Source organism: Schistocerca gregaria, chromosome 2 (assembly GCF_023897955.1).
Source record: "Schistocerca gregaria isolate iqSchGreg1 chromosome 2, iqSchGreg1.2, whole genome shotgun sequence".
Lineage (NCBI taxonomy): Eukaryota > Metazoa > Arthropoda > Insecta > Orthoptera > Acrididae > Schistocerca > Schistocerca gregaria.
Genome location: NC_064921.1, coordinates 807,042,931 through 807,058,286, shown reverse-complemented (window position 1 = coordinate 807,058,286; position 15,356 = coordinate 807,042,931). Strand labels below are relative to the sequence as shown.

At 44.5% G+C, this 15,356-nt stretch overlaps 1 protein-coding gene across 14 annotated transcripts in view; it reads left to right on the top strand.

Annotated features, from left to right (window-relative positions):
* Positions 1-15,356, top strand: part of LOC126335092 (probable ubiquitin carboxyl-terminal hydrolase FAF-X) — a 316,568-nt gene that overhangs the window by 24,801 nt on the left and 276,411 nt on the right. For 8 of the 14 annotated variants that reach the window (XM_049997991.1, XM_049997988.1, XM_049997999.1 and 5 more), the window contains exons 3-4: positions 6,717-7,044; positions 8,540-8,765. In XM_049997991.1, coding sequence (XP_049853948.1) covers positions 6,717-7,044; positions 8,540-8,765 — 554 coding nt within the window. The remainder of the gene's footprint in view (positions 1-6,716; positions 7,045-8,539; positions 8,766-15,356) is intronic. The other 6 variants (XM_049997993.1, XM_049997996.1, XM_049997994.1 and 3 more) reach the window with 1 other exon arrangement.

Below are 15,356 nucleotides of genomic sequence, written 5' to 3'. Positions count from 1 at the left end.
GCCGAATTTTCCAGAAAGAGCGTAAAATCATGGAATACAAGACCTTGGACCGACTGACCTATACTGAGGCCAAGAGGAAATACGACCGACTCCATCCTGTGAGAATGACATCTTCCTAAGCTGCTGCTACAACACCTGTGCTAGCCCTGTCTGTTTCTCCAATTCTGGCCGGATCGACGAGTAGTAAAACTCCTCCTGCCCCCTCGCCAGTGGGGGGCTCTACCCACTGGGTTGCTCCTGCGCCACCTACCTCAGGAGCAACACCTTCCCACCCATCGGTGACGTCCGTCCCCACTTCTAAGCTGGAGAAGTGTCCAACTTCTTCGGCTTCTCACGTTCGCAAGGGGTCCCTTGGGTCCCTCCCTTCCCAGGTTTCCGCCAGCGAGAAGCCTGACGACCGACAATGGCATAAGTGCCCGCAATCAGCTGGTCGTAGGGCTTCACGATCCTCCTCCGTCCCGGAGACTGAATCGGTGAAGCCCTCCCAGCCGGTGCGACCCAAGGAACGGAGTGAGAAACCCAAGAAGAGCTCTCAGCCCAAGGAACTCGCGGTGGCAGCCATCCCACCGCAACCTTCCAGATCCTCCTCCGTCCCGGAGACTGAATCGGTGAAGCCCTCCCAGCCGGTGCGACCCAAGGAACGGAGTGAGAAACCCAAGAAGAGCTCTCAGCCCAAGGAACTCGCGGTGGCAGCCATCCCACCGCAACCTTCCAGATCTGCGTCTGAGGATGCGGTTGAGATTCTGGCGTCCGCTGAGGACCTCGATCTCGCCGGTCCAGCAGACGCCATGGAAAGCACTATCACAAGTGCTAAATCGGAGGCAGCAGGTGACCCAGCGGCGTAATATCCATTCACAGTCCCGTCAAGCCTTTCTCAGCCATGGACAACACCATCCTCCAGTGGAACTGCAGCGGTTTCTTCCACCATCTAGCTGAGCTCCGCCAACTTATCAGCCTTCACCCTTTCCTCTGCATTGCTCTGCAGGAAACTTTGTTTCCGGCAATGCGAACCCCCGCCCTCCGTGGCTATCGGGGTTATTATAAGAACCGAGCAGCTTATGAAAGGGTGTCTGGTGGCGTCTGCATCTATGTCCTGAACTCTCTTCACAGCGAGTCTGTACCTCTCCACACACCTTTAGAGGCTGTCGCTGTTCGGATGTGGACGCCACAGGCTGTTACCGTCTGCAGTCGTTACCTTCCACCGGATGGTGATGTCGCGCAGCATGTCCTGGCTGCTCTGATAGCTCAATTGCCTCCACCTTTCCTGTTACTGGGCGACTTTAACGCCCATAACCATCTGTGGGGTGGGTCAGTGGCAACAGGTCGAGGCGCCATCGTTGAGCATTTATTGGCGCAGCTCGATCTCTCGATCTTAAATGATGGTGCCTTCACACACTTCAGTGTGGCGCATGGCACATACTCCGCCATTGACCTTTCCATCTGTAGCCCTAACCTCTTACCGTCTGTCCAATGGAGAGTGCATGACGACCTGTGTGATAGTTACCACTTTCCGATCTTTCTGTCACTGCCACAGCGTCAGTCTTCTGGGTGCCCTAGCAGATGGGCTATGAATCAGGCTGACTGGGACTTGTTCTCCTCCACTGCCGCTTTTGAGCCTCTATCTAACGATGCCATTGATGCAGTGGTTCAATCGGTCACCACCGGCATCGTTACTGCCGCCGAATCTGCCATTCCCCGTTCTTCTGGGTCCCTTCGGCGGCGGACTGTGCCTTGGTGGTCGTCTGAGATTGCTGAAGCGATTAAAGCTCGCCGGCGGGCGCTCCAGCGTCACAAGCGACATCCCTCAATCGACCACCTTATCGCCTTCAAACGGCTGCGTGCGCGAGCCCGCTTCATTATCCGCCAACGCAAGCAGGAGTGCTGGGAGCGGTATGTGTCCACCATTAGCCTCCATGTCACTCCATCGCAGGTCTGGGCCAAGATTCGCCGCCTCTATGGCTATCGGATCCCTGTCAGTGTCCCTGCGCTTTCAGTGAATGGAGCCGTTTGTACTGACTACAACGTCATTGCGAACCGCTTGGCAGAGCACTTTGCTATGACTTCCGCTTCTGCCAACTACCCCTTGGGCTTCCGCTCCATTAAGGAGCGGATAGAACGTCGGAGTCTTTCTTTTCGCACTCACCATCCTGAATTGTACAATGTTCCATTCAGTGAGTGGGAATTTCGAAGTGCCCTCGCCGCTTGTCCTGATACCGCTCCTGGGCTAGAAAGCATCCACTCTCAGATGCTGAAACACCTTTCAGTGGACTGCCAGCGCCGCCTCCTCGATCTTTACAACCGCATTTGGGTCGAGGATGAGTTTCCGTCGCAATGGCGGGAAAGTCTTGTTGTCCCCATTCTGAAACCAGGGAAGAACCCTTTGGAGGTGGACAGCTACCGTTCCATTAGCCTCACCAACGTTCTTTGCAAGTTGCTTGAACGGATGGTGAGCCAGCGCTTGAATTGGGTACTGGAGTCTCGAGGCCTTCTGGCTCCATCTCAGTGGGTTCCGTAAAGGCCGCTCCGCCGCCGACAATCTGGTGAGCCTGGAGTCGGCAATCCGTACTGCCTTTGCCCGCCGTCAGCATCTGGTTGCTGTCTTTTTCGACATGCAGAAGGCGTATGATACAACATGGCGTCATCACATCCTTTCTACGCTTCATGGATGGGGTCTTAGGGGCCCTCTGCCGATCTATATCCGCAATTTTCTGTCGTATCGTACCTTCCGCGTGCACGTCGCGGCCTCATATAGTTCCTCCCAAGTCCAGAAGAACGGTGTGCCACAGGGTTCTGTTCTCAGTGTATGTCTGTTTTTAATAGCTATTAACGGGCTCGCTGCGGCCGTTGGAAATACTGTCTCCGCTTCCCTGTATGCTGACGACTTCTGCCTTTACTACAGCTCTATTGGCATTGCAGCTGCTGAACGTCGGCTACAGGGCGCAATCCGCAAGGTGCAGTCTTGGGCTGTAGCGCATGGTTTTCAGTTTTCCGCAGCCAAGACCTGCGTTATGCATTTCTGCCGGCGACGCACTGTTCACCCGGAGCCGCGGCTTTATCTTGACAGCGAGCTTCTTAAAGTGGTGGAGTCACATAGGTTTTTGGGGATGGTTTTTGATGCCCGGTTGACTTGGCTGCCTCATATTCGGCAGCTTAAACAGGCGTGTTGGCGGCATCTTCCTCCTATAGCTTGAAAAAGGAATTCCATCCCAAAAGCTAGCAAAGTAAAACTCTGTATCTTTTGTGTGTGTGTGTGTATCTGTCGAAGATGCAGCGCTTCTGCCTTTAGATATCCCAGACTAAATTAAACCTAAAGTTCAGCATCCCAAAGAATTATTCTTCTTTGGGTCTAAGAACCATGCACCAATTTCAATGCTTCTTCCTTTCTTCTCCTTCCAGCATTCTTTCATCTTCTTTGTATCCTTTCTCTCTCTTCGGGGCATTTTGGCTCTGTCTTCTCCCTTCTGCCTTGGAATCCTTCCATTTTTAACACTTTCTGCTTCAAACTCTCTTTCTGTTGTTTCTTTCCAAATCTTTCCTAACTTCTTGAATTTATGTTACTGTTGACTTCTTGATCCAAAGATATTTAAAAAGCTGTTTGGTTAACCTCGTGCTGTTCATTCTGTTTACATGTCCAAAAACAAAACAATAGTAGCAGTTGCCTCTTCTGTTGCATTTCAGTTATGTTTTCTGTGTTCTACATCTGCATCCATACTCTGCAAGCCACCTGACGGTATGTGGCGGAGGGTACCCTGAGTACCTCTATCGGTTCTCCCTTCTATTCCAGTCTCGTATTGTTCGTGGAAAGGAGGATTGTCGGTATGCTTCTGTGTGGGCTCTAATCTCTATGATTTTATCCTCATGGTCTCTTCGCGAGATATATGTAGGAGGATATACTTGCGATATACTTCTTCATTACTTTTTAATTACCATACTTCTGTATTTTTTAGCAGACATAGTATTTTTCGTATGATTTTTCTTTCTAGAAGTTTAAAGTTTGTGTAGTTTGTAATTCAGTACTAAACATTCACTTGCATAAAGACATTCTGGTATACTACAGTGTTATAGTGTTGTATTTTCAAATTTTTAGACAGATACCTTTTGTTGTAAATGCTCTATACATTTTGTAGACTCTTTCCTGTGCAGCAAATTTTTCGAAACCATTTTCTTGTTTTGTTTCTCCCAATTATTTAAATTTATTAGCACTGTTCATCTGTCCAGTACCTGTTACTAGGATTTCTGTTCCTTATTTTTATGTTTGTTGGCTATTTCTTCTAAGGGATTGATTTGTATTCCTGCATTTGTTAGGCTTTCTGAAAGAGTGGCGAAATCATCCACAAATGCTAGACAGTGAATTTCAGTACATTTGTTGTTAGTCCCACATCTTATTGGTGATAGCTTATGTTCTTTTTCTTTCCATTCTCTTACCATTTCCTCTAGGACACAGTTGAAGACGAGTGGAAACAGTCACCCACCGTGCCTTACAACTGTTTTTATTTTGAATGTCTCAGATATTTCACCTCGAAACCATTCTTTTGATATGGTGTCTGTGAACGTTTCACGAAAATGTTTACTAGTTTAAATTTAATGCCAAATGCTTGTCAGATCACTTTATCTAGCTAGCATTTCCCTATCAAGCGCATCAAATGCCAAAGCATCATCTAATGGTTTACACAGCCATTCTACATTCTTATATAAAAGGTTAAGTTTATATAAAAAAAATATATAGTATAAAACAAATATAATACATTGAGACAAAAAAAAAAAAATGCTCTTCTAAGCAATTATCCAAATGGGACAGAAATAGGTAGAGGTGATATATGTGCACAGACAAACAAATCAGAATAGCTGAATGGACTATTCAAGAGAAATATCTAGGAAATTGTAGAAGTCAGCAATGTGTTGGTCTACCTCTGGCAAGCAGTTGATTGGCATTGATTGATAGTTGTTGGACATTCCCCAGAGGGGTATTGTGCCAAATTTTGTCCAGTTGGTGCATTAATCATCAAAATCTCTAAACTGTTGGAGGACCTTAACCATAATGCTCCAAACTTCCTCAAATGGGGTGAGATGCGTTTACTTTGCTGACCGAGGTAAAGTTTGGTGAGCACGAAGACAAGAAGTAGGAACTCTTGCCATCTGTGAGGGCATTCATTATCTTACTGAAATGTAAGCCCAGTATCATTGATGTACCGCTGTGCTGTAAGGGTGCTGCGGATGACAACCAAAGGGGTCCTGCTGTGAAAGAAATGGCTCCCCAGATCAACATTCCTTGTCGTTGGGCAGTATGGTGGGCCACAGTCAGGTTGATATCTCACTGCCATCCTGGGTACCTCCAGACATGTCTTTTTTCTGGAATTTTATTGACTGGAGTAGAATTGTTTTTAATAATGAGTCCCACTTCAAATGGACCCCCGATAACTAGCAAAGACATGTCTGAAGATGATGCAGGGAGCATTGATTTTGTCAGACAAAGGACCACATTGGCTTCAGAAATGGATATGGTACAGTAGACTGTTTACAAGTCGTGATGAAATTATAGAACACGGCAATGAGTATGAATTACCACTTTGCGTGGTATTCAGATTTTGAGAAAGTATTTCTCAGAAAACTGAGAGCCACTCAGTGATCAGTGGAGAGAAGCTTGTTGAAAATGGAAAATGGCAAGCAGAGACAGAGAAAACAAATATGCAGGGAACAGACTGGAGTGGACATGGTCATGTCTCTTGGAATCAAAGGTCTGCCTTGGTACAGCTATGGCATTAGGAAACTTGGGTGTATACAGGTGAAGACCATAGAGGCTGGATTAGATCTCGAGGCAGCAGTGGATGTCTTATGGCTGGTGGTGGTCCACATATGACTGGCCGTAAGATAAGAATCTCGGTCACTATATGGGGTGTTTTGAGGTCTCTCTCCATACACACATAGAGTTTATGGGAGAGTGATACATGTGCACATCTGTGTGAATTGTCTGTCTTTCATGTAGACATTTTCTTAGAAAAAACATTTAGGGGTTGCAGAATATTTTAAAATTCTGTGCAGAATAATGATTATTGGAATTATCTAAGGGGGCCGTTATATGTAATGTCTACAGTGAATACTTTTTGTCATTTCTAAGATACTTAGATGTGAGATGGCATAGAAGAGCCTGATTTTCCTGAAGCACTTGTCTTTGTTAAAAATGTTATGGCCTTTCTTAACTTTAATGTTCTACTTCTACTTGGTAAGGAAGTATGTCACCAGCCACTTGAGGCTTGGTGAACCAAATAATTGATGCAAGGAGTAATCACTGTGGAGACCTAATGGCTCAGTCTGGACAGTACAGGAGTTGGTTGTGTGTAGTTACGATTTGAACAATGTCACTTGTACGAAATGTGGTTTGGTAACTGATATTACTTTTTGTGTGCTTATATAATGGAGTTTGACAGCTAATTTGGATAAAGTTGCTACTGTGTGTTTTGCCAGTATTTGATATTACTATTTGTGTGCTTATATAATGGTGTTTGACAGTTAATTTGGATGTTTGACAGTTAATTTGGATAAAGTTGCTACCGTGCGTTTTTCTCAATATATTGTCTTGGAATAACTTTCGTGTTTAATCATAGACAGAATGATGATGAAATTATTAAGAGTAAATCTATCCGTGTGTGTGTGTGTGTGTGTGTGTGTGTGTGTGTGTGTGTGTGTGTAAAGATCTTAATGAATTTAAATTGTTGCAGCAGCCACAGATTGTTCCTCCTGTCAGCATGGGTACTATGCAGTTGTCTCCTGAAACTGGTGTGGTGGGAAGCAATGACTCTTTGCCATTAGATCAGCAACAGCCTCCACCACTTCCATCACCTCAGCAAATCTTACCGCAGCATCAAATACAGCTCCCTGCGGAACTAATAGCTTCTGAAGATGGAAGCATACCAGAGCCTGATTTTCCTCACGCTAAGCTGGCAATGCTTGAAGAAAAGATATCTAGCCCACGTTGGGTAGTTCCTGTGTTGCCTGAGCAAGAATTAGAGGTGCTATTGAATGCATCAATAGATCTGTGCAGAAAAGGTGAGTTACTAGACTTAAAGGCAAAGCTTCACATTCAAAATACAGCTATAAAATGAATGAATATAGTTGTTTTGCTGCTGCCTTTTTGCTGTGACATTAGTGGGGAATTGTGTGCTAGAAGAAAATGGTGGTCTTGTTTCAGTAAATTTGGTGATAACTGCTGCATACATACAAGGAAGGTGGGATAGACCAATTACACGATTTAAACAATTTGAGGCGTAAGAGTTTACAGCTTGTAGTATGAATTTGTAAACATGTTGTGTGAACTGGAAGCCTATAATTAATTTTTAGTGGGGTTAATCATATCTTTGACAAGGAATTTTAACTCTAATATAACCAGACATGTTTAGTAGTGCTTACAGGTGCTCATAACAGCATGTTGATTCAGGAACCTACTATTTCCAAACATAAGAGCACACAGACCATTTATCACCTGTAGTGAAACTACAGAATAGTAGAACATTGTTATGGAGACTGTTGCCTTGGTTGTAAATAATGTACTCTGTACATACTCCTCACAATCTCAATGTCAGTCTTTTACAGAGAAGTTGACTCAGCTTAGATGTAACAATTTGCATGCAGGATTTGTTGCACATCCACATATAATTTTATATCATTTTTGTTAAAGGTAAGCGTCATTGAGCAGTATTGATCAGATATGTAGCTTTGGGTGTCGCTGCTCACTGGACCTAACGGTAATAAATAACAATTGTAAATACCACAGTTTAAGGAGTGACTCAGGTTTCCATTGTGAAATGTATGATGAAAAGCTGGCAATTGCTGTGCTGATTGTTAGTATTCATCTTTTGCGTTCCTTTCTGTAATGTTAGTTCAGCCACTTGAACACCTTCTCTGTTGCTACAAATGCTTTGGTCACTTCTAATCTTGATCACACTTGTGTAGGATGCAACATCATTGGCATGTGTTCCAACTGTGCGGGGCTGTGTCACTAACAATTGTGTGTGTCTGCAGAAGCATCCCACTGCAGTATTTTATTCTTGAAAATACAGATATGAACAGAAATTTGTCTTTGTTTTCTGTATATAGTGGTTTGAGTGTCACTCACCTTTATCTACTTTCAGCCACGTGTGAAACATACCATTTAATAAGGTGCCTTCTTTATTGACATCTCTATTCAACAGAAACCTAAGTGTCATTGATGGCTAGATAATTTTTCTGAAAAGAATGCATGTCACAGGTTGATTTCTCATTCATACACTGTGATTTGCAGTTTGCCAATAAAATATAATACCTCTTAAAAATACATATAAAAAAAGGTGAATAAGATTAGTCACAGATTGACATTTGAAGGTCACTGAATCCTTATTGGAAGAGAATAAAGTGATATTCATACAAACTGAAGCTTGATTCAGATTAAATGATACCTGTGATGTGTAATAATTCTTGCTTGTAATGCTATAAGGGATGTACAACTGGTTTTGTCTGTGTGTATTACAATATCAACAAAAATTTAGATACTATTTTTCTTCTGCAGGTTTAGATGTACATAGTGAAGCATGCCAGCGGTTTTTCCGTGAAGGTTTGACTGTCTCTTTCACAAAGATATTGACAGATGAGGCAGTAAATAGTTGGAAGTTCAATATTCATCATTGTATTTATCAGAACTGTGAACGTTTGGTGGAACTGTGTGTTGTAAAACTCTCACAAGACTGGTTTCCATTACTGGATCTTCTGGCGATGGTATTTAACCCAAACAATAAGTAAGTATAAATGACAATCTTTGGTTTATCACCCGTCATTAAATAATCTATTTGTGTTAGCCATAGGAGTTTTTCATACAGCTGATGAGAAGGAAAAGGTCAGAAGTATTTCTGTGTTGGAAAAGTTTTGCAGTTTAAGTTGCCATTAAAAGATATGTGTGTGTCTCCAGTTCCCCAGCTCCACCGTATTCACCCGTTTCCTTCGTGGCAACTTTTTTCCCACCTCAAAAGTTTAGCACGATATTCTTATCCATTTCCCACTGACCCCCTCAGGTTTGCTGAAACTAGAGTATTTCCTGTCCCCATTTTCAGCACTATAACCTGGGTCTCACATTCTGGTGTCCAATTTGCCATCACTAGTCAGATAGTCAGACCAGCCAACCCCCCCCCCCCCTCCCCTCCCGCCCTCTCTTTTCATATTTCGGAAGAGTGCAGTTCAAATATACATCATTTGAGAATCCTGATTAGCAAGTTGTTCATCCCTCTGCCTCAAATATTGTGTGGAATTGATCACCTGGAGGCTGCATCCGGGGAAGTTTGGCGACCATGTTGCAACTTCAAATTTCAGGTGATGCCATATTGCATACTGGGTGACCTGCCTGGTGGTGGTGGTGGTGGTGGTGGTGGTGGTGGTGGTGGTGGTGCCTCCAACCCAGCTGGGTATCAAACTTGGGCCCACTGTATGGTAGGCACATACATTACCACTTAGCTAAGCAGGTGAATTTTTTCACAAAAAGAATGTAGTCTTTCATCCAGGGATTCCCATTTGAGTCCATGAAGCATCTGCATAATACTTATATTTTCATCAGATCTACTGGTGGAAAAAAATCTATGCTCACCTCTGAACTCCTTAGATATTTTTTTAATCCAACGTTATGGAGCTCCCAAACACTTGCCCAGTACTTGAGAATGAATAAATTAATTACCCTAGCGTTCTGTTATGCATTCTCATAAATCAGACTAAACTCGATCATTTACCTACCCTACTACTGTGCTTCCATGCTTGTTCTATTTTGTATTGATTTGCAATGTTATGTTTTGATATTTAATTGGCGTAGCTGTGTCAACCAGCACACTACCGATGCAGTATTTGAACAGTAAAAGTTTTTTTCCCCCTCATCCGATGGACACATTCCCATACTCCACAGAATCGTCAACAAACAGCCTCAGATGGCTGCTCACCCTGTCCATCAGATCGTTCGTGTATGTAGAGAATAAGAGCAGTCCTATCACACTTCCCTTGGGTATTCTTGACAATATCCTTGTCTCTGACGAACAATCATGGTAGAGGATAAAATATTGGGTTCTATTACTTAGTGTCATCAGGCCACTCTTATACTGGGAACACATTCGTTACACTTGAACCTTCGTTAACAATTTGTTATGGGGTACCATGTCAAATGCTTTCCAGAAATCTAGCAATATGGAATTTGCCTCAGGGTTGTAGAATGATATGTGACAAAAGGATAAGCTGAGTTTTGCACACGTGATGCTTTTTAATTCGTGCTGATATGTGGACAGAAGCTTTTCTGTTTCAGAATATGTTCTAGAATTCTGCAGCAAATAGATTTTAGAGGTATCAGTCCAGTGCTTCGGACTTCGCACTGACAGAGATTCAGGATAAATGTGAGCTAAGGAAGGGCCCAGTGCCGTAGAGTGCTCCCTGTAAAACCAAATTGGGAATTTATCTTTTCCTGACATCTTAACCCTAGGACAACCAAGCCTCTTTTTTTTCTGTCTTGGTTGCCTAAGGGGGGGGGGGGGGAGGGGAGGGGGGAGGGTTTAGCGAGCCCACAGGAGGTATTAAATAAGTTTACTGACGAAAAATTACAACTTTCAAAATGGTTTATGTATTTTAACTAAGGCATCAGTTTATAAATGTTGTCAATTGTCATAAATATTGGATTGAGTGAATAAAAAATTGACATATTACAATTTCTTTTCATTCCGTCTTGGATGTTGCTGGATGAATATGGTGGTTGCATTAATAGCACAAATGTCGATGAGAGAGTAAAATACAGAGGCTATCTCTTTGTTCCCCTCTTGCAGGTGTACGTACACGCCTTTTGATCAATGGTATCAATTCCACCTTAAGTGGAATTATAATGTGCATTTATCTCGGTTTTATTCTTCTCTCCTCCAGCAGATGAGTTCATATACAGATGTGTTCATATACAATAGACTACTCTTGAGTCCTCAACCAACTTCAAGGCAAAAGACACACTTCACAATTTTTTCTGAATGTGTGTTACACACATGTTTATGACATTGTCCACAATACTGTTTTGGTTTACTTAAATTGTTGTACTTTTGCTTCTTTGTTTTAGCTTCTCTTACACAATATGGCACTGACCTTTCCCTGCAGGCGGCGGCTTGCTTCTGTTGTCACTTCTTTGAATGTCTTTTGTAGAATAGTCTCCATTGATTGAACAATTTGGTTAGATAACCCTATTGCATTAGCACTTCTTTCTTCTTCCTGCAATTTCACTAGTTCCATCCCAGCTCGCAAAAGATAAAGTTTCCGTTTGTTATGTTTCTTTTCATTCCATCTTGGATGTTGCTGGATGAATATGGTGGTTGCATTGATAGCACAAATGTCGATTAGAGAGTAAAATACAGAGGCCATCTCTTTGCTCCCCTCTTGCAGGTGTACGTACACGCCTTTTGATCAATGGTATCAATTCCACCTTAAGTGGAATTATAATATGCATTTATCTAGGTTTTATTCTTCTCTCCTCCAGCAGTGCCTTTATCTTGGTGCATTGTTGACAACATCAGTAAGTTTTTATTTGGTTTCGTTTTTGCTACGTAGGACACCAGAGTTACTGGAGGCCTACCTGTGGATGGGTCTGTGAACAAGAACATTGTTGAATATAGCTCTCGATTTGACGTGTTCTTCATTATGTCTGGAATATGCTTCCTGCTTGACTGGAGAGTCGCTACTGTAGTAACTTTGTAGTCTTGGTATAACTCTTCCGCCAAATCCATCGATGTTTAGTATCGGTTTGTAGTAATATTTCGACCAGTATTTTTCACAGGTGCTACCAGACGTTTGACGACAGCTGCTGAACCCCATTCTTCTTTCGACAAATTCTGAACATTAATTGCATAGGATTCCATATTCAAGACATACCTGTCAAGTGCATCGGACATCATGCATATAAGTGTACACTGACTGTCAACTTGGCCGGTTTATCCTTCGAAAATACTTTGGAGGATCAGCGCCCTCTAACAAGCTGAGCATCTCATCAGTGGTGAGATGGACCCCTGGTTTATACAGTAGTGGAAACCTATCATTCACTTTGTTGAAAACATCACTGATTGCTGTGAATTTGTCTGCTTCCCTTCTTAGCTGGCAGGTTGTTTTGTCATCAAACGTTATGATTGCAATAAGTTCCCTGAAACGTTCTCTTGCCATTATACCCTTGTAAACTGGCCGACCCATTAGGTCTGACTAAAGATCGTGTACACTGACAGAATTGTCCTTATTTACCCCCATAAGTATCAGGATTCCTATAAATGTTATAACGTCAAGTTTAGCGTATATACAGGGTTATTACAAATGATTGAAGCGATTTCACAGATCTACAATAACTTTATTATGTGAGATATTTTCACAGTGCTTTGCACACACATACAAAAACTCAAAGTTTTTTTAGGCATTCACAAATGTTCGATATGTGCCCCTTTAGTGATTCGGCAGACAGCAAGCTGATAATAAAGTTCCTCCCACACTCGGCACAGCATGTCCCCATCAATGAGTTTGAAAGCATCATTGATGCGAGCTCTCAGTTCTGGCACGTTTCTTTTCATTGGTAGAGGAGGTTTAAACACTGAATCTTTCACATAACCCAACAGAAAGAAATCGCATGGGGTTAAGTCGGTAGAGCGTGGAGGCCATGACATGAATTGCTGATCGTGATCTCCACCACGACCGATCCATCGGCATTTCCTGTTTAAGAAATGCCAAACATCATGATGGAAGTGCGGTGGAGCACCATCATGTTGAAGGATGAAGTCGGTGCTGTCTGTCTCCAGGTGTGGCATGAGCCAATTTTCGAGCATGTACAGATACACGTGTCCTGGAACGTTCTTTTCGCAGAAGAAAAAGGGGACGTAAACTTTAAACTGTGAGATTGCACAAAACACGTTAACTTCTGGTGAATTGCGAATTTGCTGCATGAATGCGTGAGGATTCTCTACCACCCAGATTCGCACATTGTGTCTGTTCACTTCACCATTAAGAAAAAATGTTGCTTCATCACTGAAAACAAGTTTCGCACTGAACGCATCCTCTTCCATGAGCTGTTGCAACCGCGCCGAAAATTCAAAGCATTTGACTTTGTCATCGGGTGTCAGGGCTTGTAGCAATTGTAAACGGTAAGGCTTCTTCTTTAGCCTTTTCCGTAAGATTTTCCAAACTGTCGGCTGTGGTACGTTTAGCTTCCTGCTTGCTTTATTCCTCGACTTCTGCGGCCTACGCGTGAAACTTGCCCGCACACATTCAACCGTTTCTTCGCTCACTGCAGGCCGACCTGTTGATTTCCAGAAGCTTTCAACTGCGCATACCATCACCGAATGGAGTTAGCAGTTGGTGCATCTTTGTTGAACTTCATCCTGAAGTGTTGTTGCACTGTTATGACTGACTCATGTGAGTGCATTTCAAGCACGACATACGCTTTCTCAGCTCCTGTCGCCATTTTGTCTCACTGCGCTATCGAGGCAGAAACCTGAAGTGCGGCTTCACCCGAACAAAACTTTGAGTGAGTTTTTCTACGTATCTGTAGTGTGTCGTGACCATATGTCAATGAATGGAGCTACAGTGAATTTATGAAATCGCTTCAATCATTTGTAATAGCCCTGTATTTCAGAATGACACAACACATATAAGTCACAGAGTAAGTTGACAAGCAAGACATGTGTACACGTTAGCATCCGAATGAGCACTGAGTCCCAGTCTAGCGGGCGCTGCTCGGCTAGCTGCTTAGGTGGCGCAGCTGCTGCATGGCTGGCAGACAGCGCCGCACGTAGAGAATGTGCGTAATTGTGCGGTGGCGCTTTGAATGATCGGCGAGTCACAACACTTTTCCCCTCTTTGAAATTGTTGCACTGGTCCTGATGGAGGTGTCCTGGAGATGGCTAATGCCCATAGGCGTTGTTTGACTCGCCGTAAAATCTCGAGGAGGCGGCTTCCCGTATGGACGGAAGTGTCCCCGATGATAACGGGTCGAGATGACAGGAGACATAGGGGTCGAATCTGCTGGGGCCCCGTGCACCAATCTGCCCGTTGCGGCAAGTCCAGTTGACATAACAGGAGACATGGGCGATGTGTCGGCGTCCGTTGGAGGAGGAGGCAAGTAGATTGGCTCTGACAGAGGATGGTCATCCGTTTCCTGCATGGGCACATCTCCTGGTGGCATCCGTTTTTGTGCTGGCATCGTAATGACGGTGAGAGGGCTGCGTTGTGAGTATTGAGAGATGCCAAGATCCCGAGTGTCAGGTAGAGCCAAAGGTGGTGTAGCGGCATTCGGAACAGTCATTGCCAGCACATGAAGCCGAAGCTGGTTCGAATGATGCACTGCAACACCCGTGTCCGTCTGGATTTCATACAGGTGTCGGTCACAGTGTCGTAACATGTGGCCCGGGCTCCATTTTGGCCGCCTGTCATATCCCCATACCCAGACGAGGTCGTCGGCGGTGAACCGGCCAAGTGAAGGCACCTGCGGCCATGAGGTGGAAGGCCGCAGAAGATGAAGCAGTGTGCGGGGCTCTCGGCCATGTAAGAGCTCAGCTGGGCTGTGGTCGCTCATGGGGGTGAAACAGTAAGATGCAAGATACTGGAGAAGCGCATCAGCAGCAGCAGAAGAAGTCAGAACTTACCGCATCTGAGCCTTAAATGTGCGGACCAGTCGTTCAGCCTAACCGTTTGATTGTGGATGGAATGGAGGGGCCGTGACATGCATAACGCCGTGACAAGCCCAAAAATCTGCAAATTCAGAAGAGGCAAATTGCGGACCATTATCAGTAACAAGAGTAGAGGGGAGGCCTTCCAAAGAAAAAATGCGGGCGAGAGCACTGGTGGTTGCCGCGGTGGTAGGCAACGTGCAACGGACAATGAAAGGAAAGTTAGAGTAGGTGTCAATTACAAGGAGCCAATAAGTACCTAAAAAGGGTCCCGCGAAGTCAGCATGAATGCACTCTAGGGACTTCTCAGGCGAAGGCCATGGTTACAAAGGTGACTTCGGGGCAGTGGCCTGCGGCGCACAAGGGCCGCAGGCGGCGACCATGTGTACTATTTCAGAGTCGATGCCAGGCCAGTACACATGACAGCGCGCCAGAGATATTTGTACGACACACACCCCAGTTCCCTTGGTGAAGGAGTCGCAAGACCGAAGCACGCAAAGACGCAGGTACCACAACACGCAGCGAAGCATTGTCGGTGGAAAGGAGGATACCACCATCCCTAGCCATGAGGCGGTAGCGCAAAGCATAGTAGTTCCGCAACGGATCAGAAGTCTTAGGGGACGGGCGATCTGGCCAACCCTTCTGAATACAGCCTAAAACCCGGGAGAGGGTAGGGTCAGAACCCGT